This window comes from Ascidia mentula, chromosome 4, assembly GCF_947561715.1.
Source record: "Ascidia mentula chromosome 4, kaAscMent1.1, whole genome shotgun sequence".
NCBI lineage: Eukaryota > Metazoa > Chordata > Ascidiacea > Phlebobranchia > Ascidiidae > Ascidia > Ascidia mentula.
Window position 1 is genome coordinate 20,238,961 of NC_138569.1, and position 23,891 is coordinate 20,262,851.

The 23,891-nt window shown below is 39.6% G+C and overlaps 3 protein-coding genes across 5 annotated transcripts; 2 read left to right on the forward strand and 1 right to left on the reverse strand.

Moving 5' to 3' along the window:
- Positions 1-2,135: 2,135 nt before the first annotated feature.
- On the forward strand, positions 2,136-7,197 carry LOC145899556 (uncharacterized). The gene is made up of 9 exons (XM_082988399.1): positions 2,136-2,319; positions 2,648-2,786; positions 3,001-3,167; positions 3,324-3,521; positions 3,748-3,990; positions 4,199-4,377; positions 4,487-4,595; positions 5,260-5,349; positions 5,539-7,197. The coding sequence occupies exons 1-9, from the start codon at positions 2,151-2,153 to the stop codon at positions 6,021-6,023; spliced, it is 1,779 nt and encodes a 592-aa protein (XP_082844525.1). The 5' UTR covers positions 2,136-2,150; the 3' UTR covers positions 6,024-7,197.
- An 81-nt stretch (positions 7,198-7,278) lies between these two features.
- Positions 7,279-15,558, reverse strand: LOC145898279 (uncharacterized). The gene is made up of 20 exons (XM_082986710.1): positions 15,416-15,558; positions 15,135-15,319; positions 14,790-14,948; positions 14,573-14,728; positions 14,438-14,494; positions 14,032-14,266; positions 13,791-13,969; positions 13,658-13,729; positions 12,725-13,582; positions 11,455-11,530; positions 11,333-11,398; positions 11,085-11,269; positions 10,829-10,978; positions 10,406-10,561; positions 9,527-9,583; positions 9,231-9,465; positions 8,986-9,164; positions 8,768-8,839; positions 7,854-8,702; positions 7,279-7,737 (listed from the first exon to the last, which is right to left on the reverse strand). Exons 1-20 carry the CDS (start codon positions 15,423-15,425, stop codon positions 7,705-7,707), a joined length of 3,969 nt encoding a protein of 1,322 aa, XP_082842836.1. The 5' UTR covers positions 15,426-15,558; the 3' UTR covers positions 7,279-7,704.
- A 2,983-nt stretch (positions 15,559-18,541) lies between these two features.
- Positions 18,542-23,074, forward strand: LOC145898900 (uncharacterized). Of its 3 annotated transcripts, XM_082987552.1 has the most exons (10): positions 18,542-18,748; positions 19,096-19,236; positions 19,305-19,364; positions 19,477-19,575; positions 19,707-19,874; positions 20,337-20,424; positions 20,554-22,064; positions 22,449-22,533; positions 22,694-22,742; positions 22,948-23,074. In XM_082987552.1, the coding sequence occupies exons 1-7, from the start codon at positions 18,617-18,619 to the stop codon at positions 20,709-20,711; spliced, it is 846 nt and encodes a 281-aa protein (XP_082843678.1). In that variant the 5' UTR covers positions 18,542-18,616; the 3' UTR covers positions 20,712-22,064; positions 22,449-22,533; positions 22,694-22,742; positions 22,948-23,074. The 3 variants fall into 3 exon arrangements, with proteins under 3 accessions (XP_082843678.1, XP_082843681.1, XP_082843679.1); XM_082987555.1 differs by lacking the exons at positions 22,449-22,533; positions 22,694-22,742; positions 22,948-23,074 and adding an exon at positions 22,388-22,445 and having other exon boundaries at positions 20,554-21,874; positions 21,966-22,064; XM_082987553.1 differs by lacking the exons at positions 22,449-22,533; positions 22,694-22,742; positions 22,948-23,074 and adding an exon at positions 22,388-22,445.
- Positions 23,075-23,891: the final 817 nt, after the last annotated feature.

A 23,891-nucleotide genomic window follows, 5' to 3' on the forward strand; every position in this document is an offset into this window, starting at 1 on the left:
AGACACACCTTTGTGGTTGACGAAACAGGTCTTAGTCAAGCCGAAGGTAAATGTAAGTGTTGTGAGGGATATTGCTTGTATGCGTGTTGGTTTTTATATTTCTTCCAATGCTCATACCAAAGTCAAAAATACAAATCTAGTATTGTTGCACCGTTATCTTCAGCACCCATCAAAGTTTTTCTGAAACATGGTCCCAAACCGTATCCTTAGGCTTGTCAATTATCGAATACAAAACGCCTTCCGAGGTTTTCGTTTGCCCAGTAATCGGATTAGTGACATTCGTATGGTAATCTGACGCCGACTGGTACCTCTTCCTCGTTGTTGTGCTCAAAAGTTGACCCACGTTTGCTTTTCGTGTGGTAGCCTACAGGTTGAAGTTTCTCTGCGTCCAAATGTTTTACAGATACAGTTAAATGTTCCAAAACGCAACAAGAACAGACAACGGTCGCGTATATCGGTAGTCTGAATCAAATTATAAGCAGTCAGGTTTCATTGCGCAATTGAGCTGCTGCATTTTTTGCAAGTGGTCAGGTGTGCTATAGATCATGGACAATCAGAACATCAAACGAGAAAGTACATTTCTGACAATAAGTGATATGGTATCAGAGAGTTATGTCTCAAGGATCTCTCAAAACACATCATTTAAACATGAAAGACAACATTGACCTACTCGATTACGATTTGTCTTTTCCACAGAGAGCGATTCCCAACGGAATTCTTAGAGTTGATTTAATTGCCACTTGTGAGTTTGTAATTAGCTTCGTCTCGTCAATAATGTTGTAGGAAAATCGTTCCTTAATATAATCTGAGCTCCGCCTTCTCTCATGTGGTTGCAGCGCGATATTATATTGTGGTATCTGCACGGTTGCGGTCAACCCTTTGCAATCTCTTCCTAAGTTGAAATTTAATTCGGTAAACACTGCATCAATTCCCATGGATCATGGATGTTATCTACTTGCCCAGCATGAATTAGCGGTGACAACACGTCAAATATCGCTGTCTTTCCGTGAAAAAAAGGTCACGATGATGTACCTTACCCCAAATATGCCTAAATACCGGTTACCGCATTTTTGATGGACAAAATGATACAAAGGGAAGTGATTTGAAACTTCCTCCTCATTTCGCACATCAAATGCATCTGTTACCTTATTACAAAGTTATGATACAATTATTGTTGAAAAGTCACCCAGTTTTATTTCCACATGTTGGCCACACGTTATATATATATATAAGACTATGTAAAATTAGAGATCAGAATAAAAGATGGATAAAAGAAGGGAATGCGTTAAATGTTTTTCGTGTTTCCCTGGGGGAACATCTTTTAACGCGACACATACTTTGCAAGCGGCAGTCGTCATTAGTGTCAGTAGCACGTCGATACGCACTTTGTCACTCTCATTACGTGGTGCATCACTCTACACAGCGCAGGTAAAAGGCAAAGGGATTCCTTAAATGTGCTGCAGAACAGGCTACGTTGCGTTCTTTCTTCAGTTGTGGTGAGAGGACAGTTAAAAACAGAGAAGCGACGATATCTCTAATTTTTATATATTCTGCATTGTAATATGGAACGCCACAGTAATTTTAAAAACATGCGCAAATAAAGTATCACTATGTATAGACATGATGCGCGTCTACCCACAAGCAAACAGCAATTTCTTTGTAGTTGCGCATAGAACAGAAAATTCGCAAAGCAAATACCACATACCTTGCTGTGCGACGGCAGTTGGATGCGCTTCCTGTGCTGCGGTAAAGCAAAATACCCTCGAAAATTACGTGGATGGTGATCAGGGTTTCTTTGTGTGCTTAACGGTAGCTATTCTACCATCCTGCTGTGCGGTATGATTGTTCAAAATTGAATAGTGTAGTTACGTATCTAAAGGAGGTAGAGAAAATCTCCATATTGCCATAAATTACTTTGGTAAGTGTGCGGACATGTTGGTGTTGTAGTGTTATGAAAAGACCAGTCATAATGTTCTGTTCAAATCAACAGCTTCGCTTTAATGCCGCCAAGTAGCTGCATGCTATACGTAAGTTAGGTTACAGTAGTTGTGATTAGCTTCTAGTGAGCGGCTAAATCACACCCATACCTCGCGATGTTATACTGCTAACGATTATTTTTATTTCTTCGTAGCCGTATTGCTTACAAAGAAATGAAAATTCACTTCTATTACCTGTTTTTGTTTCTAATGATGGCTGTAAAGCCGTCGCGTTCTGGGGGATATCGCGAAGTAAAGGAATGTCCGAAAGGAGTTCAAAGAAGCCGGTGCGCCAACCTTTGTATGTTCAGCCAAAGCACCAAGCTGTATTTAAACAACAGAGGTTTGTTGTGTTTTTGCGTTTGCTCATCAAACCCGCACTGTACCTTAAAACTGTTTTCTCTCACTCGCTTGTCGTTTACAGCAAAATCCTTGTATTTTGCGGAAAAAACAACCACGCGGACGAACAGAATTTAAACGAATGACGTCTGTCTTTTTGCGTAAAAAAACTACTTGAAACAGTTCTTGTGCCTTGATGTATTGGCAAAAACTCTTAAAGGTTCACATTTACGTTACATGCGTACACGTAAAACTGTTTAAAATAAGGTTCAGGGGCTCAGTAACGATTTTGCAGTTTCTTTAAGCCAATCGTTTACTATAATTTTTAACAGCGGACTTCGGAATTCTTGTTAGGACTAACAATAAGATGATGTTTCGGAGTCGCCTGAATAATAGCGAGGTCACGTGGAGATTCAAACATGTCTCAAGTTTAGTGACCAACATTTTGGTCACAGTTTTTTTCGAATCAAAGTAAGTGTGCTTCCCTTTTTACCATTTTATATACCATAAACTTGGTGTCGCTGTTACTTTGCCTGGTTTTCTTGCATGGGGAACTTACATCCCACACTTTTTCAGAAAAAACTAGATCTCTGCAAACCATTCCATATATATCCAAAAACGACTGATATCACCTCATGATTCTAGGGCCAAACTGTATAATTTGCATCACATTTTCTTTACCCAGGTTCGATGGAAACCTGGCAACATACGGGACTCCAATTGCAAGCTGCTGTCGTGTGCCCATCGAACACGGGAAATGCAATTTGAAAGCTGACCAATCTGGCTTCTATTACATTGGACTGTCTTACAATAACGAAACGTTTGCACTTGCAAACCCATTCCACGAAGTGGGTAGGTACTGGTATTTAAAAAATCGTGCTTCACTCTTAATACGTTTACCGGTCGAACGTTATTAAGTAGACCTAAACACAAGACGCTATTCCAATATAAACACTCTCCATTTGGGGTCTCTATACAACTATTAAATTCTTGTGTTTGTCAATGCAGAGGACTTGGCAAAGCATGCGGTTGGGTGTAGATTAATCGACAACATCACCAAGCTGTGTCTCTTCATCGACCAAAAGTCTGGTGCGATGCAAGTGAAAAACCTCACCGTTAACTTAATCGCTACCAACGGCCAAATATACAGTCGGGATAGAATTGAACAAAAATTGCAAGACTTTTGCGCATACCAGTTGCCAAAAAGTAAGCGTCAATAATTTGATATTCGTAAAGATACAGAGCGTTTTTCCCGATTTGTCGTAAACGAGAGGCTAAACACTGTTCAATATCAGTTAAACATAACTATTCATTTTCTGTTATTTTCTCGTAGTTATCATTGAGCGGTTTTTATAAACTCCTAAATCGATTGAGAGAAAGTTTTCATGAGAGAAAGCGGACACCGAAACGTACTTATCTATGTATTGTGCAGATGTGGTACTGAAGAATGGCATGACGCTTGCTAACAAACACCTCCTGAACGCGTTTTTCAATAGAAATGTTTACGATATAACAACGTACTATCGTAAGGAGGCGAGAAACAACTGCACGCGCCATGAGCTGGAAGTGAACGAACATCTGTACTTTGAGACAGAACGTGGACACCTGTTGTGTTTCCGCTTTGGTAACATTGCACAAACTGAAGAAGCGAAACACTACTGCATGCCTGGCAATGGTAAGTTATGACAGCAATACAGCAACCACCTGTGTTACATAACCTAGCAAATACGTCACGTATTCTTTTCTTAACACTGGCTTCCTAATTTTGCCAGAATCTGTCTTCTAGGCATTTGCCAATTTAACAATTTATGTTGATAGTAGCCAATAATTATTGTAATGTGGTTTGAGCATATAAGTTAGTCACGCTTTAAATTACTTTACAGAAACAGGCATGGGCGAAATACCGTCCCCCAAACCCGTAAATCACCCGTTGGAAGTCACAGTAATCCTATTGGCGATTGGAAGCATCGTCCTGGTGACTTTATTTGGGTTTCTACTTTGTTCTTTGTCGTCGCCAGTTAGGACTTACCTTCAAAGCCTGAAGACCCTGCCACGTAACTTGGTATGGTTTTTATCATTTATTACTTGAATCTCAATGTTCTCTGACTCTGTTTGCAACGGGTTTCTGCGCATTACATTCCGAATAGTGTTGATGCTCATTTCGTATACAGGTGGAATTGCAGAAAAGCATGGACGACCAACAGAGTTCAGATCGGTTTTACGAACACGAAAAAAGCGACGAGTTCGAACCTTTTACTTGGAGAAAACCTCTTCCAACAGGTTACGACTGCTTTTAAATGCGAATGGAAATTTTGTACTAAGGCTAGATAATTGCATACAATAGTTTTGTGCTCAATAAAATGGATTTTACGCTAAAAAATTGGTTTTTACGCTAAATACAATAGTTTTGACGCTGAATAAAATGGTTTACGCTTCCTTCGTAGGCTTTTAGTTGTAGGACTAACATTCAAACAAGCCAAACGCAAATGCTCATAGCGTAACTACGTTACTACATGAACCATGATTACACGGCGTGATTTTGGCGCAACAACGGTGTATGTACCGCAAACAGTAGAATTGCTGTTTGTACAACGAAGAGAAAACCGCAGTGCATTTGGTCGTAACAGCGCAAAACATTACGGTTTGCAGTTCTTGGAAATATACTCTTGCGGGTTAGAGAGGTTTAAATCGACGTGAAGGTTCAATGCACGCAATTCCGGTCTGACTATACACAAAAAAGCATTCTATTCATTTATTATCTTGTACCATTCACGATTTGCGCAGCGTTGCCCATAACCGATGTCATTTGGGGATAACTCACAATCTGAGGTTTTTCGTTTGTGTCTTTTCGGTATTGTTCGCAACCACGACCGACTGGGTGTGAAACCCATTCACATTCGCACGCAAGAAATTCGCAAATAACGGACAAATCATTTTTTAATAGATGACCAAAGTAGCTTCAAGTTCTCTGTAAACGACGATGAGAAAACCAGAATACAACCTGATTATGCCGAAGAGGTTCCATCAACAAGAGGTGGGTGATTCGGTTTTTATGTAATGTTTGTGAAGAGTTTTATGTTCTTGATCTACCCAAAGAATTTAAACGCCTTACGTGTGTAGAAAACCAAAGTTCACAGTTCTGGAATTGACTTAAAACCAACAATGGTCCATAGGCCGGCGTTTCCAAACCAATAAACGTACGCACTGATTGCATGTTTTGCAGAAAGAAGATACATTCGCTGCCAACAACCCGAGCCTGTTGAGGGGGTTTACACAGCGGTTTCCGACAGTGGGTTGCAAATCGACACAAGTTCTGGCATCGACTCATCTGGCTCCAGTGGATGTTTCTCCCAAAAAGGTCGTGGAAATCGAGTCTGTTTATCAGAGGTCTCTGCAGACACTGGACGCGGCTCTTCCACTTCCTATAGCGACAACGAACCTGATGCACCTGAACACCAGTTTAAATCCATAAAATCCGCCGGCTTAAACACCCTTGATACCCGCCACCAACCGAAAGTTTCCCCGAGCAATGACGACGTGTTTTTCCCAGTTGTGCCCGATGTCACTTGTGTTGGAGATTTTCCTGAGCCTGGCACGGAGATCAAAATATTTCAAACACTTTTCCTGAAGCGAAGCAGTGCAGATTCTGCTGTGGGGTGTGTGTCGCAAAGTGTGAACATTCCAGACTATAGCGTACTACAACACTAAAATCCCCATTGGCCCTTAACGGCAAAGCAGTTGTGCTTTCCATTTGCGGGACCAGACGCGAGTCTGCGTGAACTTTATCGTTTAAACGTCTTGTAATAACAAGTTAAATATTTTTTACAGATTTGGGAACTTTCCAGCAATCCGTCTGTACAATGACAGCCACATTAGGGCATTTGATTTGACCATGGCTTTGTTATTGAAGCAACCATTTCCAACGGTAAATTGCGCCAAGAGAATACAGAAATAATCGTTTTCAGAATATACGAAATTTTATTAAGTATTGACAAATGAACTTTGGAAATTGAGTCGGTCAGAATTTTTAGAGCAGCTTCTTCATGGTGTGTTTTTCATAGTTTTTTTTCAAGTTTGGTTGCTTGTGTTTGAGAACCGCATTATTGTGTTTGAGGTGTACAGTGTACATATGTTCATAGTTGCTTCGCCCAGTTTTAGCATGTCTATACTATGTACATACTCTAACTTCTGGGGACATAGATCCTCATATCGAGATATTTTTTTCCCAATAGTGCGTCAAACCCAGTCAATCTAAACTCTTATAGTTTTTTCGCCTAAAATCTCAAACAGGCGCAAGATTGCAAGAACCATGTTATAAAAAAGCGACAGCCGGGACTAGCGAAACGTCACACATACAATTAATTATTACATCATAGACGCGGAACATGACATCATTGCTGACAACCTTAAGCATCACAGATCGCCTGACGTCGAAACAAGTTAAATTTACTTACGAAACCATTTTAAATCGAATTACTGGGGCGGTTTGTTGCAACAGTGTATCGTTGTGCAATCAGTTTTATATCTCCATATCGTATCGCTCCCCAGTGCGGTCGTCGCAGACCCAAGTTTTGCAAACCATGTCGTCATTTTCATTTAAATATATTTGTCCCAAAACTTGTTAAAATTTGATGCTTTTTAAAATTCATTCATTTTCAGTTTATCGATTTACTTGCGTTTTTGTTTTCTCGTTTCTCTCTTGCCAGGTTTCTATATCGTATCGTAGAAGAGCAACTTTTTCGTGCATACAATTCTCGGATGTATTGGTATTCTGTGATTTTATGGCGTTGATGTAAAGTTATTCCGAAAATAACTGTTGCCTGTTTACTATCGTATTATCGAATTTTGTGCGTTCTCTACTATATACAAACCACTACTTCTATCTTGTCTCGTCTGGAAATATTATTTTGGTTTGTGCGGCAAAATGTCATAGTAACATCTAAAACAAAGCCATTGCCACCATAAAGTGATATTTATTAGAAGGTCGATCAGCTGTTTTTAGTACTGTGGTTTGGGCGACACCTTGCGGTATGTAGCGCAAACGACTTTAGTGATAATAATAGGCATTTCTTTGTCAAATGCACGTCATTAATAATGCGTTAGAGTACATACACGTAACAAGGAAACTGTTAAGTTACATAAAAGATAAACCTGTGTTATAATTGTTTTCAAAATATTTGCAAGGTGTTAAAGAGCATCGATTGTCCGTTTGCATTTTAGTAATAATTATTAATCGATGCTATGATAATTCCAAAAGCAAATAAATGCAATTGCAAAAACACAAAAAAGTATGTACAATTATTTCAAACATAAACGAAATTTTAAGCAAATCAAACAACGCAGTAAGTTGACACATAATCAGCAACAAGCCGACGTGTGTTAAGGCTTCTTACGAAATGACGCAACCGTCGTTCTTTCTTCTCTGCGAGAAAGAACATGTGTAAACAAAATTAAAAAAAAACATAAAAAACTCAAAATTTGCGAAATCAAAACAACAATAATTCAGCAAAAACAACAAAATAAAAAAAAACAACTAACCTTATTCATTTGATTCATTTGTTGACGCATCAATTCGAGACTTTTTTCGGTGCGCTCCCTTGCTGCTTTTGCATCCTCATAACGGCGATCGTCTTGAGCCTTAATCGCATCGAACATCTTTTGTTGCTGCTGTCTCGCAGCCTGTGAGTCTCTTTCTCTGGCTTCTTGCTGTTGTTTGAATGCTTCTTTTTGATCTTCGTAGCGTTGGCGATCACGTTCAGCCTCCTGTTTGCGATTTTCCTCCTGTATTCTGTATCGCGCCTCCATTTCCTTAAACTGCTTTTTTGCTTCTTCCGCTTGTTGCGAGTTGTCATCTGCCATTCGACGAATTTCTTGTTTTTGCTCCTGAAACCGAAGTTTTGCCTCCGCTGCTTCTCTCTTTCTGGCAATCTCAGCTTCTTTGTACAATCGCTGTTGTTCCTCCAATAGCCTTTTTTGATCCTCTGCATCCTGTTGTCTCTTTTCCTCTGCTTCTTGAAATCTTCTTTCCTGCTCTTCAAGACGTCTCTTCATTTCCATCGCCTCTTTAGCATGTTGCTCCGCCGCTTCTTTCATTTGCTCCTCTTGCTTCTTCATCATTCCGCTCAATAGGTCTTCGCGATGCTTGGCAATCTTCGCTTCGTCTTCCCGTCTGTTTTCCGAGTCTTGCAGCTCCAACTTCTTGGCATAATACGAGGACATTGCGTCGTAAATTTCGGCGATATCGATCTCTAGCATGTTTCGGTAATCAACAATCACATCCCCTCTTCCAAACTTGGAGATGTTGTCAAATCTACCCAGTGTTTCAAGAAGAAGGAGTTGGTGGTATTGATACAGATCTGCCAGCGAGCCAGTGAAAGTTTCCAAAGTCTGTTTGCAATTATTACAATTAATATTCTCAATAAAGGCTTTTAAAAAAAGTTCTGCATACTAACGTTTTTCATGTCACTTTCGTACTGTTTCTTTTCTTGTTCCATCAGTTTTCCCAGTTGAAACTTTGCGACGGACTGAAATACATCAAATTATCAGTTGGTACAACCCCAAAACCGTTTCAACTTGTTACATATGAAAATAAAATCATTTTTTACCCTTTAATTATCTTTAAATGCAATACAGTTTTTTTATTCTCAAGTCCTTCCATGTCTTACTATACCTCACTGAGTGTATAAGGATCTGGAACTTGATCACTTAGAAGATTGTCACAACAAGTCGAAACATAATCGAAGAGCTGTTCCCCATTCATTGGCTTTCCATTTAAATCAAGTGGAGTAAGATTGGATTGCAGGTACTTGAACAGATCTCCGGCGTGTTGCAGAAATTGATTTCCGGCGGCTGTACAGTAAAGAAATAGCCAGTTAATGAGTATAAGATTATTAGCAGTATTACGTATGTTGTTACAGCCTAAATCGATTGGCTTGTCTTCCTCCTTCCGTGACGTCACGCTTTTGTCGGGGGTCGGCATTCCAAACGCTTTTACAGAGGTAAAAACATGTCTCAAATTACGGATATTTTCGTTCACCGACGCAGTTTTGTCGTCCGACTCTTTGAGTTCTTCCTGAAGATAACGTTCCCCTGCTTGGATTCCAAACCCGTAATCAGGAAAAGGGAAATCCCGTATCAGGAAAAGCAAATTCTGGTGGGGATCGACAAAATGTTCAAGGTCATAGATGTGCTAAACAAAACGAATCACAAACCTGAAAAAACGCTTCGTCTGCTCCGCTGTTCACGTATTTCGCTGTCTGTGTCCAAAACTGTAACAGTAAAAAATACTGGTGTATTAGTCACGTACGAAATAATCATTAAGGTCATTTATGGTGAAGAGAGTACCCCCCAACTTTCTCCATATATCACAGTTGCACGTACAAAGAATACATGACAAATAGCCTGTTTTTTTTGTACCTTTCTGTAAAAATACCACGGTAAGGAAACACATCACGGTCAGGTATTCTAAACAACTCTACTCTGTAGGATGTTTCATAATTAGGATGTGGTTGCCAGTAGCACAAAAGATACTTGGATTAACAAACAAACAACAAACCAAGTGTGTGAATCTCTTGGTATAAATCAGTATTTCTCTTTTTTTCTGTACCGCCTCCCAAACACCTTAGTCATTTAACAACGCCAAACAGAACAGACAAAAAACACAACGAATATATTTGTTGCTTGTAAATTATTGCGATGAGTGAGGTTAGTGCAATGACACCAATTTCTCAATACAAGGTTTCATGTCGGACAAAAACAATCGTAAGTCTCCTCAATTGTCGATATCAAGACGATTTCTTTTCCATCTAAAAAAGTGGTGAATGCGCTGAACGCACGTTCCACCAAGTAAGAGCTGAGAAAATTACGGAAAGGTGCTCGCGTACCACCTGGAATGCGGTTATACATACCACTAGTGGTAAACGTACCACCGGTTGGGAAACACAGACTTACGCTATAAGAGAAAATGTTCCACTTTCTACGTATTTTGCAGTTTGTGTCCAAAACTGAAAGGATAATACGATTGCAAACTCCCCCAGGGGGGCTCAGGCGCCCACTTTGGGAACCACTGGTATAAACGGTACATCACTTACGTCAAGGTATTCGAGGTCGTTCGCTTGTATTTGACGCATCAGGTTGAACACGAGGTGTGAGCTCATGAGAGTGGCGAGAGCAAATATCTGAGAACATTCCTTCTTCGACGTTTGGCTGTCGAACATCCCTTGTGTGTCCATCAAATACAATGCAACCTAACAAGCAAATGTTATGCATTATTGTGTGTCTATGAGTAATAAAGCCACCTCGAACCAAAGCAAATGTTGCAAGAACAACAAGTAACGAATTTCTATATGACACATGAAAAATGCTGTACATATAACAATCAAGCAATAATACGCTAGGTGGTGACCATGGGCTTTTGTCAAAGAGGCGCATCAAAAGCCATCTATTGTCAGATAGTAAATATTGATACACTACTTTCTCGTTAGTCTGCTTATGTTTAAAATTTAATGACTCACTTGGCCATTCGATGTGTTCACCATAATAGGTCGGTTTAAAATCCATATTCCTTCAGTGTTTCGCTTCGGGCCTCCTCTCCAATCAAACGCTGCATGCAGACCTACTTTGCTGCCCCACATGTACGACAACGTAGATTTCTTCGGCAATCCCTGAACACGTGTTTTTTTGAAAAAAATAGTTGTAAAGCTTGTTCTTGACACTTCTCTGCCCCCAAACCAATTGTAGAGTAACGTAAATACGAACCAACATGCTCACCTTGACAAGGAACTGCAAAAACATGTTAAGAATGAACGACTTTCCTTTTCGTTTATCGCCACATATAGCTATTAGAGCAACCGGTTTGTCCCAGGTCTTCTTTAAAACTGTTTTAAGTCCTAATGTGTTGAGCTCTAATACATCATCCGGGCCCTTCACGAGCACCTGAACAGTATCGTATTCGTCTGCGAACAAAAACTTGCTTTAATCGAAGGTAACAACAACATAGGTTTAAAATGTGCACTTACCTTCCATTTCTACAGATGCTTTACAAGACTGGGCAGCATGTAAAATATTGCTAGCAAAAAAATCCTCTGCAAAACACGAAAGCGCTTAGCTATGGTGTCGCCAAGTGTATATTTCTCCTTACCACGCTTGTTAACACACGTCTGGCCGCTTGGAATGATTTCGCAGCGACTCTTAAAGGCTGACAAGAGGAACCAACACTCTCAATGAAAGGAACTGAAACCGCTGTTTCGCCAAAGAGCGACGGCGATACGGGAGGAACCAAGATAGTCATGTGACTGAATGTTTGTGCGCCGCATGCGCAATTCGCCCATGTGCGAAAATACGTCACGTGGTATCTCGTGACAGTTTATGAAACAATCCTTTAAAGGTATATACAATCGCCCTAACGATTCTAAAACAACTGCTGCCGTTAGCAAAGGGACATAAAAGCAAACTCGAGATTGGATGGGTAATTAAACCACCCATGGTAAACTGTGAAAATGCAAGGCCTGAAATCAATATCGTTTATTTACTGCTGTTTGTAGGCCACAAGTGATATGGAATTTTTAGTACGTTTTTTTATTTTCGGGTGCACTGCTTTCAAGGACTTTTGCAATTCTGTACCTGGCGACTGTTCCGCTTGTTTGCCTATAGCGACTTCTCGTTCTGGTGACTTAAGTAGGGGGCATAATATTCCTCGAAATTAAAAAAATATATTATTGCATGGGGAGATACACAGCAAGGTTTGATGAAGTCCCTGAGAAGATGCTGTAACCAACAGTGGACCATAGGCTACACAGACCTGGGGTAAACCAACGAGTTTCTGCAAATACCTTTCTTGCAAAATCCCAATTGCTTTTTTATTTCCCTTTATTGAAGTTTGCCTATCGATTGTTTGGATATCGAAACTTGATTTAATGGAGGTGGAGATATGACGCCTTAGCACCAATTTGTACAACACCGTTCAAAGTGTATTTTTCGAAGCAGAAGCCGAAGATAACAACAAACAGATCATATCAATCTTTGGTTGCTAGCGAAACAACAAAATAATAAACATTCCGCTGCATAACATCTGTCTGATAATTATGAAGTTGTTAATTTAGCAAAAGATACCAAATTATCACAAGGCAAAGACAGTGTACCAATACAGAATTGTAGCAATATTTACATACAACAAAGTAACCACAGAATGAGGAACCAAGTCGTACTGGATCAAAATGCGCTAAAACGTGAATCAATGTACACATCAAAAACACTGTGAGACACATAAGCGTTTATTTTCCACCGAGGAATTTTCCAACCAACCAACCAACAGCTTTTCCGATTCCGTTTCCGACATTTTCCGTCTGCAACAATCGTAAACGGAACCAATTAGCTCCTGAATGAAATATAAGTTCATATCATAACTTTACCTCCATGTCCCTTTTTTGTTTTTCCATTTCCATTCTCATAGTTTCGAGCTGTTTGTCCATCATCTCCCGATTCTCTTTTGCGTCTTTGTTACGTTTTTCCTCCAGTTCCTGCAGTTGCTCCCATTGCTTTTCAGCCAGTGTCTTTGCTTCCTCCGCCTCTCTTTGTCGCATCTCTTCCATCCGCTTAAATTCCATCTGTTGCTCTTCGAATCGTCTGCGTGCCTCCTCGGACTCTCTCTTACGCTCTTCTTCCTGTTCCCGAAACCGTTCTTCTTGTTCTGCGTATCGTTTCCTCGCTTCTTCAGCCTCCTTAGAATGGTCATCCGTCATTTTTTGAATTTGTCGTTTTTGCTCGTTGAGACGGGCGGCTGCTTCTGCTGCATCCTTTTTCCTGGCGATTTCGGCCTCTTTATACAACCTCTGCTGATCTTCGAGTTGTTTGCGCGCCTCTTCTGCTTCGCGTTTTCTTGTTTGTTCCAATTCTTTGAAACGTTGTTCCTGTTCTTCAATGCACTTCCTTAAATCTTCTGCGTCTTTTGCATGCTTTGCGGCGGCCTCTTTCATCTGTTTCTCCTGGTTCCCAACAAGCTTCTTTAATTGATTCTGTCGTTCTTTTGCGATTCTTGCTTCTTCCTCTCGCTTGTTCTCCGAATCTTTCAGTTGTAACTTTTTCTCATGGTATGAAGAAAAGACCTGATAGGACTCCATGATTCCAAGCTCCAGCATACTTCTGTAATCCAAAATCACTTCTTCTCTTCCAAACTTTGACGTGTTGTCAAATTTCTCAAGAGATTCTTTAAGCAATTTTGTGTGCATGTTGAGCACTTCAAGCATGTTGCCCTTGAAGTTTTCCAGCATCTAGAGTAAACAAAAGTATTGGAGTAAACCCAGTAATAGAATTGCTACACCTCGAAAATGTTAATATATACTTACATTTTGCATTGTGCTTTCGTAAGTCGCCTTTTCTCTGTCCACCAAACTTCTCAATTGAAACATAGACACCGACTGAGACACAAAACGATTCTGATACAAAACTGACGATTAAAGCAACCAGTACAAATATTACCTCGCTTAAGGTGTAAGGGTCGGGTATATGGTCACTGAACAAACTTTTGCAGCAATTAACCACGTAGTCGAACAATTCTGAGCCTGTCATAGCATTTCCATTTAACTGCAGTGGACTGATGTCACTTTTTAGGCATTTGAACAAATCGGTGGCAGACTTTAGGAAATCCTTTCCAGCCGCTGAAAAACATTAAAGTATGCTATTCAAAGCCAGTAAGTGTTAGCTTGGTCTGGTGAATTACTTTGCAAGTTAATTGGTAAATCTTCTTCTTTCCTGTTCGTCACTGTCCTTTCGGGTTCAGGCATTCCAAACGCCGAAACGTTGAAGAACACATTTTTGAGGTTGTTTATATTTTCGTTTACAGCTTTGTCCTTGTCATGTGACTCGGTAAACTCCTCATTTAAATATCTTTCTCCAGCCTCCAACCCAAATCCGTAGTCAGAAAAAGAAAAATCTCTTAACAGGAAAAGTAGGCTCTATTGAAAAATATTATCAGTGTATAATCTTGAGCAATAAGAACCACGAAGTAACATTTATCAAGCGGTCACATACAACTACACATGGCCTGCAACGTTTGAAGGTCAACACATTAAACTGCTTCTGTTGTGTCGTTGGATCGAAAAGCAGAATTCATCACCACAAGTTACCTGAAAAAACGCTTCGGATGTTCCACTTTCCACGTATTTTGCGGTTTGTGTCCAAAACTGAAAGGATAGTTTGATTAGCCATCAAACAACAAACCATTAGTGCGAATCTCTTGTTATCAACGGTATATCACTTACGTCAAGGTATTCGAGGTCGTTCGCTTGTATTTGACGCATCAGGTTAAACACAAGGTGTGAGCTCATGAGAGTGGCGAGAGCAAATATCTGAGAACATTCTTTCTTCGACGTTTGGCTGTCGAACATCCCTTGTGTGTCCATCAAATACAATGCAACCTTAAAAAATATTTAATTCGGAAAACTGTTGATGATTAAATAATCCGTGACACTACAGCACCTCTCCATCTGGAGTATCAATCATGAGAGGACGATCCAGTATCCAAATCCCTTCTGTGTTTCTTTTGCTTCCACCCCTCCATTCAAACGCGGGGTGAAGTTCTTTTCCGACCCAACGAAGTGGGTTCATCGAACTTATTTGCTCTTTTCCAGATCCAGTCTTGATTTAATACATACAGTTTTCGCATGCAGTCATTTAAGACAGTAAAATTGTACAAGGTATTTGTCCTTTATATGTGCAAAAACAACATAATATTTGAGAGCTGCAGATAGAGTGAAACACGCACTGTTTCAAACTGTCCGGTCTGCAGTATTTGTCCTTACTATAGGGGTAACAAAATCGTACCTGTTGCAGATATCGCAGAAACATGTTCAAAATGAACGACTTGCCCTTGCGTTTGTCTCCGCATACTGCAATAACAGCTACCGGCTTATTCCATGCATGGTGCAGAGCTTTTTTTAAAGCAGATTCCTCCAACTGGAAAACACCGCCTTTTCCTTTGGACATTATTGACAAAGATTCTCTTTTTTCTGAAATTTAAAGTCAAAACATATCCACGTTTATATGCTATCTTATAGATAATGTTTAACTAGTTGTATTTGCTTGAGTAAAATAAAACAACTCACCGTTTGCCATGATCCCAAGATTTATTTGCGTCTGAGTACAGTTATTCGGTCAGTTACTAACTAATATCTGAAAGTCATGCAAAATACTTGCTGTAACCAAAACGAGAACGAATGTACGAAGAACTAACTCTGTCCAGGACACATAAAGCTTCAGAATCACATGACGATAGTATCAGCTGAAAGGTGGCAAGCACATTCCACACCAAAGAGGAACCAAAACCAAAGTTTTGCACTGCTTTGTCGCAATCGCAATTCCCTCGTGACAAGCTGGCGAAAAGGAACCGAAATTAATCTCGCTTGCTCCGCAATCAAGTATATTCGACATCCAATTCTATTAGCTTATCAAAACACTCAGCTTAAACTGATATGTAATATTATAATATCATTCCTTATGAGATAATGTTTTCACAAGCTGCACAGACAAACACTCGCATTTTCAATACTTTCGGTGGCTATGATATGCTTGTAATCATGAGCCTATGTTATGAGCAAATCGTAATAATGGCTTCTTTGTATCTCACAACAGAAAGGATACCGCGACCAGACCATTTCTCTCCAATGCTAACATCGCGTAGACACTCTCCATACAGAGAGAAGGCGACAGCTTTACGATGACGGCATTTGATAAGGATTTTCGATATCTCTCGTGTATCTTCAGCTCTTGATCGCACTTAATCGTTTCGGTTCCTGTTTGGAGTGCTTGCACCAAATAGGGACATGTCAAAAGATAGATGATTGGTTCGTTTCCACGCTAAATACAGTATAGTTTTACGCTTCCTTCATGGGACATTATGAGGCTTCTAATTGTACCGCTTATATTTAAATAAGCCAAACGCAAATGTTTATAGCGTAACTACGTTACTACTTGAACCATGGTTCCAAGTCGTGGTTTTTGCGCAACAACGGTGTATGTACCGCAAACAGTAGAATTGCTGTTTGTACAACGAAGAGAACTCCGCAGAGCATTTGGTCGTAACAGCGCAAAAGACTCTTAAAAAACAAAGGCGACAACTTTAAGATGACGGCATTTGATAAGAAGGCTTTATGGGCTTTTAATATCTCCCGTGTAACTTTAGCTCTTGGCGGTCTCAATCGTTTCGGTTCCTGTTTGGAGTGCTTGCACCAAATAGGGACATGTCAAAAGAGAGATGATAAGTTCGTTTCTACGCTAAATACAATATAGTTTTACGCTTCCTTCATGGGACATTATGAGGCTTCTAGTTGTACGGCTTATATTTAAACAAGCCAAACGCAAATTTTCATAGCGTAACTACGTTACTACTTAAACCATGGTTCTAAGTCGTGGTTTTTCCGCAACAACGCTGTATGTACCGCAAACAGTAGAATTGCTGTTTGTACAACGAAGAGAAAACCGCAGAGCATTTGGTCGTAACAGCGCAAAATACTCTTAAACAAAGGCGACAACTTTACGATGACGACATTTGATAAGGAGGCTTCATGCGCTTTTAATATCTCTCGGGTAACTTCAGCTCTTGATCGCTCTCAATCGTTTCGGTTCCTGTTCCACCAAATAGGAATATGTCAAAAGATAGATGATTAGTTCAGACCACAAAACAAGACTCAACGATTACCTGATTTGCATTTATACCATAAACCATCCTTCTAATTTCGGATTAAATTTAACAACCTTTGATACAACTGAAAGATGTTATAAACTGTTTTGTTTTACAGTGGGCTGCAGACAGGGGCACTGTTTGGACCTAATAGGTCTCATCAGTGCAGCTATGGTGTGACTTACAACGATTTTGTCAACAAAATAGCGAAGCTAGAGTTCCACTTTGTGGTGACTACACAGCCACCATTACCCATTGGGTACCAAACTAGGTGTAAACCGACACCGACAATCATTTGTTCATTGCTTTTGATAAAATGGTCTGTTTAACCTACCTAGCTATACAGGCGCAGTTGTAAGAATTGAAAAAACGATTGGGTTCGGTCATGACTCGTGATGTCATCAATACATAGAAAGTCAAAAAACAACTTTTCCACTCAATTATCGACGTATATTAAGCGAGTATTTAATACGCATAGTCGAATGGCGAGCAGTTTAGGAGAACCACCCAGTGTGTCTGGAACGAAGAAGGCAAAATATGTACAGCGATACAATTCCCTTCGGGCGGTGGAGCGGCTGCAAGAAAGAAATATGTTGAACCATGTGCGCCCTCCACCGTCGCAGTTTTTACTTTAGGGATTTGATGCAATTCTCGCATTCAAGGCTTGTTAAGTGTGGTATGCCAACTGCTGTGGGTTCAAGCCATATTATTCTTGTACTCTTAAAGCTTGCCAACGTGTCACATATATCTCCGATCAGGCGTCGATTCTGTCCGTTTTCGTATGTATTATGTTTGTGAACGTCTTTCCCAACGCAACCTTAACTTTTCGTTGCAATTTCGCTGCTGCTGTTTTGCACATTTAGTGCACTTTACACTTAATGCGACTCTTTCTATGTGTTATTACTCTGATTTTGCTATTTAGGTAATTTAATTGTTCAACATCCATTTCAGGAAACAATATGACATATTGACTATTTCCTGACAGGACATTATGCATCCTGTGGGTGCATACATGTCACTTACTCACTGAGTGGTAGCATTCATACAAGCGTGAACATAATAAAACCAGTTTGAACAGGCATTCTTGCCACAGTTTGACAAAACGTTAAGCAGGATAAGTGCAAATATTTAAAACTTTTTTCAAACAAGCCGTGCTTCTAGACGTAGCAGAAAACAGCTGCAAAGTATTTTCACTGCAGCAGAAGTGGCTAATTTTAAATGGTGTTGACAAAAAGATCAGTGCATGTCCGGTGTTTAAACCTCCACAGCTTTTAAACTAACGATCCAGCAGATGAAAATGTCATTGCTAAATGTTTACATTGTTAACTGATTGATACAGCCGCTATAAATTCGATGTAATGTCCAAATTTAATGCTTAACTTATTTATCTTAAGTACGTAAGAAAACGTGACTGGTGAACGTGCTATAGTGTGATTATTTCCGTAGTAGTCTGATCTTAACGCGACATTAGGCTGTATAGTATTCCATGAGTATGCTTCATAGTAAAATTATATCCAACGGGTATCAGTGATAATATTTAATCAAAGAGCCAAGGTAGTAGGTGTAGATAGCAACAAACAGAAACATTTAAATTGCTACTTGGACGTTTTCTCTGAAAAGCGGTAAAATGATGGCTGCTACTACTACTGCGCAGACAGTTCAACCTCAGCAAGCGGTAACGGTACAATTACATCCAGCAAACACTTTGACCAGTTCTCTAAACCTACCACAATACAAAAAGATATTGTTTGGTTTGGGGGTAAGTGTGTTGTAACTTTGAACATATACCATTGTGTTTACGACAGTAGTTGGTAGTGCTGTATTGACCCTTCGAGGCAAAATTTGACTGAAAATGCAAAATGCATGCGCTCACCAAGAATAAGAGTAAAGACACCAAAGAACAAAATACTCCAGCGAGTTTTTAAAGTTTGTGAAGGAATTAACTTTTGCTGCTAAGAAGGCGTTGTTGACTATGAAGTTCTTTGGTGGCCAAAATTTTTTGGGGGACCTAAGGCACGTGCCTTGTTTTCCCATTAGTTAATCCGGCACTGATAATTGCCTTGAGATGGTCAAAAGTAAAATCTAAACCTATTTTTTTACTTTCAGATTACCGAGTTTTTGGTGGGTTTGTTATGTTCCTTTCTCGGTATTATTGGCCTGTCAGTTGCGTTTGACAAAAGGATAGCGGAATATAACTACACTCAAACAAATTTATACATCGGCCAAGGATTATGGTGTGGAGTTTGGGTATGTGCACCCGAATGAGTACTTAGAAAATATACTTCAGACCTTAAGTTGTTGTACCTTTTTAACAGGTAACCATCGCTGGCCTGCTCGGTATTCTGAGTGGACGAAAGCGCGCGTCACCACACATGGTGTGTGCTTTCACTAAGTTATAGAAAATTTCTGCTCTACTTTCTTTATTGTGAATTGAAGCAACTTAAGTAAATAGTTGCTCTTCCGCGCTTACATTGATATTCTGTTCAGATTAAAGCTCACATGGCTCTTTCGATCGTATCGGCAATATTCTCTGCATTCATGTTTTCGCTTGCCATTCCCTTTGCTCTCGTCCACTGGAACGAAGGTGTAAGTAGTCCGTGCAACAAATGCCTATATTAGGAAAATATCACATTTGCAAGTTTTTCTTTAATTTCGAATCGCACGTTTTGAATAACTTTTTTCTACGTTCACATGCATTCAGCTCAACATCTTTTTAGTACATCTCCGTTCTTCTCAGCAATATTGAAATCACCCTTGCTGTGTTTGGATTTTCCGCCTTTATTTTGTGCATTGTGAGCGCCAGTTACTCATGCTACGCAATGTCGGCATCCGGCTTTGATCCGTGCTGCCGGGATTGCATGTGCTGTGAATGTTGCACTCCCCAGGTACCTTTAGAAATTCGCTTTTATACTCATGGTACGTTTGTCGTGGCACTGTAAGGTTCTCTGTCGGAACATAGATAATGGTACCGATGTAAAACACTTTATACAACCTATACCCAGCAATCCCTCGCAGCGTGCACTAGGGTTAAGGATTGTGGACAAAGAAGAGTTTAATGTTTCTGTTGCTGCCAGGCATATTGTAACTTAATAATCTGTTCTTCTGTCACATATAAAAAACGTAACTTACGTTTTTTATATATGCCAGAAGAACAGATTATTAAGTTAAAGAAGAGTTTATACAGTACTTCTGATCAATAAATGATAAATGATGTAGTTGTTTAATTTTAGTAAATTATGTTTACAAATTTAACTCAATATCTATAATCTAGTGCAAACGTGAATGTAAAACATTTTTTTGTGTTTAACTAGTAACATTCAATAATTGCTATGCTTTCTTCGTTCTAGCACCAAGCGCAAGGTCAAGCTTACTACATTGTGCAGCCCACAAACCCAAACCAGCAACTTGTACAAGTTCCCGTCCGTTCATTTCCTGGTATGTTCCAGCATAACTAGCATAAGTTCCCTTCACTTTTCTTTAGGATAATTAAAACGATGCAGGCTCAAGGAAATGTTTTTCTGGTGTCCAGAAAACATGCAGACATTGCAACGTTATTGTGTTAAGGTGGAAGTCAGTATCCTAACACAAGTATGGCCGTGCAAATCTCCCCACAACAAAACCCAAACCCCATGCAACATCCCAAGCAAATAGAGGCTCAATCTGCTGCTTTAACCCAAGAAGGTGCAACACATCTCGAACTTCCACCGTCTTACAGCAATTAAAACTTTGTAGTTTAATGAACCTGGTAAAGCAATCACATGTTACTTGTGATCATCGTCTCCACTGCCACATTAGGTATGTTTAGCGGAACTGGTTGCCAGGTTTAAAGTGACGGGCAAAGCCATTTTGCTATTTCTTTGCTTGCCTTCTTTGTTCTCATAAAACTTTAAATTGTTTCGATGGACATTAAAATCTGAATGAGGCAAATTGAGTTAAATATTGGCTAACCCTAGACAAGGCCTCAGTAAATCCGTAGAACTGCCATCTACACAATGTGTTTCTCAACCACCTCCACAATAAGCTTTTACCTGTCCCAATATGCATTATTTTTAAATTAATTGAAACTGCACGGGGCAGTCTTGTGGTTGTTGTTGCCAGTATTTCTTGTATTAAGCAAAAAACGTTGTAGATCTTCGCATATTGACAAATTTTCAGTCTGTAGCGACTACTGCGTATTTATCGAACCGTGACAAACGTCGATTGCTTTTCTCCACATGTGTCTCGATTTGCTGCTGATTGGAGGGCCCTGGCAGTGTGCTTTGTCGGCGCCTGAATAAACATCGCCTCAAGCCAACGTTAAATCATTCGCTGTGCTTTTAACAACTGGTCCCGTCATATTACTTCAGATAGCGTGATATCTTGTGGTATTTTTAGATAGCGTCTAAGCTAGTGTGTATTTTGTCACTATTTCCTTCTTGGAACTACGACTTTCGTATCAGTAAACTTGCAACAATTTAAAATTAATGAATTGTTCCAAAGAAACTACACCGTGATCAAATTAGTAAACGTGCCGTATCAGTCTATATGTGTTAAATGCCAGGATGTATTTGTTGTTTTTCAACATCTACAACTACTTCAATAACTACAATGTTATCAATGGTTGTGTTTTAGTATCTGCCGTTCAAATTTCGCTCACCGGTCGTCCTTTTATTTTGTTCAATATCTTGAGTTTCTGGTTGGTTACATTTGTTCTTTCCGCGGTGTAATGGGCCTTTTAGTGTCTTACCACCCAGGAACTACGTGGCATTGCAGTACATGGAGTTAAGGACAAAGTTTGTGGTGTGGAGTTTGGGTAAAAGATAGGATACTTATTGTAAATTTTCAGATTAGCGTCGCTGGATTACCTGGTAATTTATGCGCTACAAAGAGCGCCTCTCTCCATGAGGTAAGTTTCTGTTTCTTTTCTATTTAATAGATTTGCAGGTTTGTGTTGCAATGAAAGGTTAAGTTAAAGTCAACTTTTTCTTATTGTTTAGGTAAAAGGTTACATGGCACTTTGTATTATTATGTCGACATCCGCTGCTATTATGGTTTCACTTTTATTTCCACTCACTGCTGTCCATGTGCATGAAACTGTGAGTATTTCTGATCTTAAACGCGTGGAAAACTGCTTGGTTGTTTGTCATTGCATGTGTCAGCGTGGCGATATTTTGTTCTTCATTTTTAATATCTTGGAATGTTCTGTAAAGCTTTTGCGACGAATTAAGCAACTCAAATGTTTCTTGTCTGTATATTGAGTAAATCACTGGAGTGGTTGGCATAAATGCTTCAACGTAACATCAGATGAATTTGGCCTCTTATCGGCATAAATGTATAACAAATATACAATGAATAGATGATTTCTCAAATTGGAACGAAGGCAAAGTGCTTGCGACGCAATAATAAGTTTTCTTTTCAGTACGTTTTTTTTTATCATTTGCGGAAATCACAGCTATCACTTTGTGCATTGTGATTGCCAGCTTTTCCTGCTATGCAATATCGACTTGCGGCTTTGATCCCAGCTCTGACAACCAACAGACGTGTTTTGATTGGTGTACTTTCCAGGTGAATAAGTTTATCATCTTTTGTCGCACGTTTGTGAAAGCAGAAACACGTAACTATTGAAGTCTTTTGAGAAGAATTTGAAATGGTTTTTAGCTAATACCTAATTTCAAATTTCGGGTTTGGTAATTTCGTTTTCGGATGTTATCTTTTTTTGAAACAGCTTCAACCCCAAGAGCAAGAATATCAATGGCTACCTATGCAAGCAAAAGGTACAAATTACGCGAGTACAACGTTTTTAAGTCTTCCTGGTAAGATTTGCACGATTATTAAACATTAGAAATGTGCCAACACCTAAAACACCCTTGTAGTCTGTATTCGGAGAATATTTTTTGAGGTAATCTGAAAGTATAACTTTGTAAAAATAAAAGAACTACTGCTTTTTAACCGAATAAAGCCGAACCCTTGCCTGTTTAGTCACCAACCGAATACTAACAATGGATGCGAAGACAACACTGCAACAATGTCTCGAAACACCCTATGCCAGAACTTGACGCAGTCGAAAATCAATGTGACACCGCAACGCAAGGTGGCGCAACCGAGCTGGACTATTCATTGTCGCGAAATTAATATAATTTCGATGTAGGTTTGACATATGTCTGTATCAGACGCCTTTATTAGTTTAGTCCTTTATACTGTGCCCTGCATATAAGTAACAGATAGCGTATCAATGCTTTTAAAATTTAGCGTTCAAATTATGACGCAGTTTGTGTGCAGTTTGTGTTGGAACAAGTTATTCCATGCCTTCTGCCCTTATGTGACAATCGTAAGACTTGTTCCACCTGTACATCATGCGGATACTTCAATATTTAAGCGTTTAAGCTACAGCTGCGTAAACCACACTCCAGGAATTCTTCACAGGATTTCTTCGACATGCGTCGAATCGCAGTTTGCTGTAAACATGTCCTTTTTTTCAAAAAAAGTCTGTACGAGGCTGGCTCCCACGCGACATTTACCTCTCTTTCCGTTTGTGTTTGAACAGTTTGGTAAAATGACTTTTTTTCGTCTCTTTTGTTCGATGTTATTTGATTAACCGCCCGTTTAAATATAAGGGTGCTACAATTTTTCCATTAGATGTTGGCAACGTGTCACAATTCAGTGGTCTTGGGGACCAATAAAAAAGTTTTTTTTTAACACGTGAGTTACATTCGTCCTCTAATATTTTGTCTAACCCTTTAACGATCCCAGTTTTTGACTACAGCTGGCCGAAAGAAATATGAAACCCTCGCAAAACTACGAACAAAAGAAAGACATTTGATCTCTTTTTTCAACACGGGCTTTTATATTTTAAATCACGGCAAAAGCACAGCAAGCAAAAGGCACAGCAAGCATTTAATTTAGAATCATTTCGTATGTTAAAA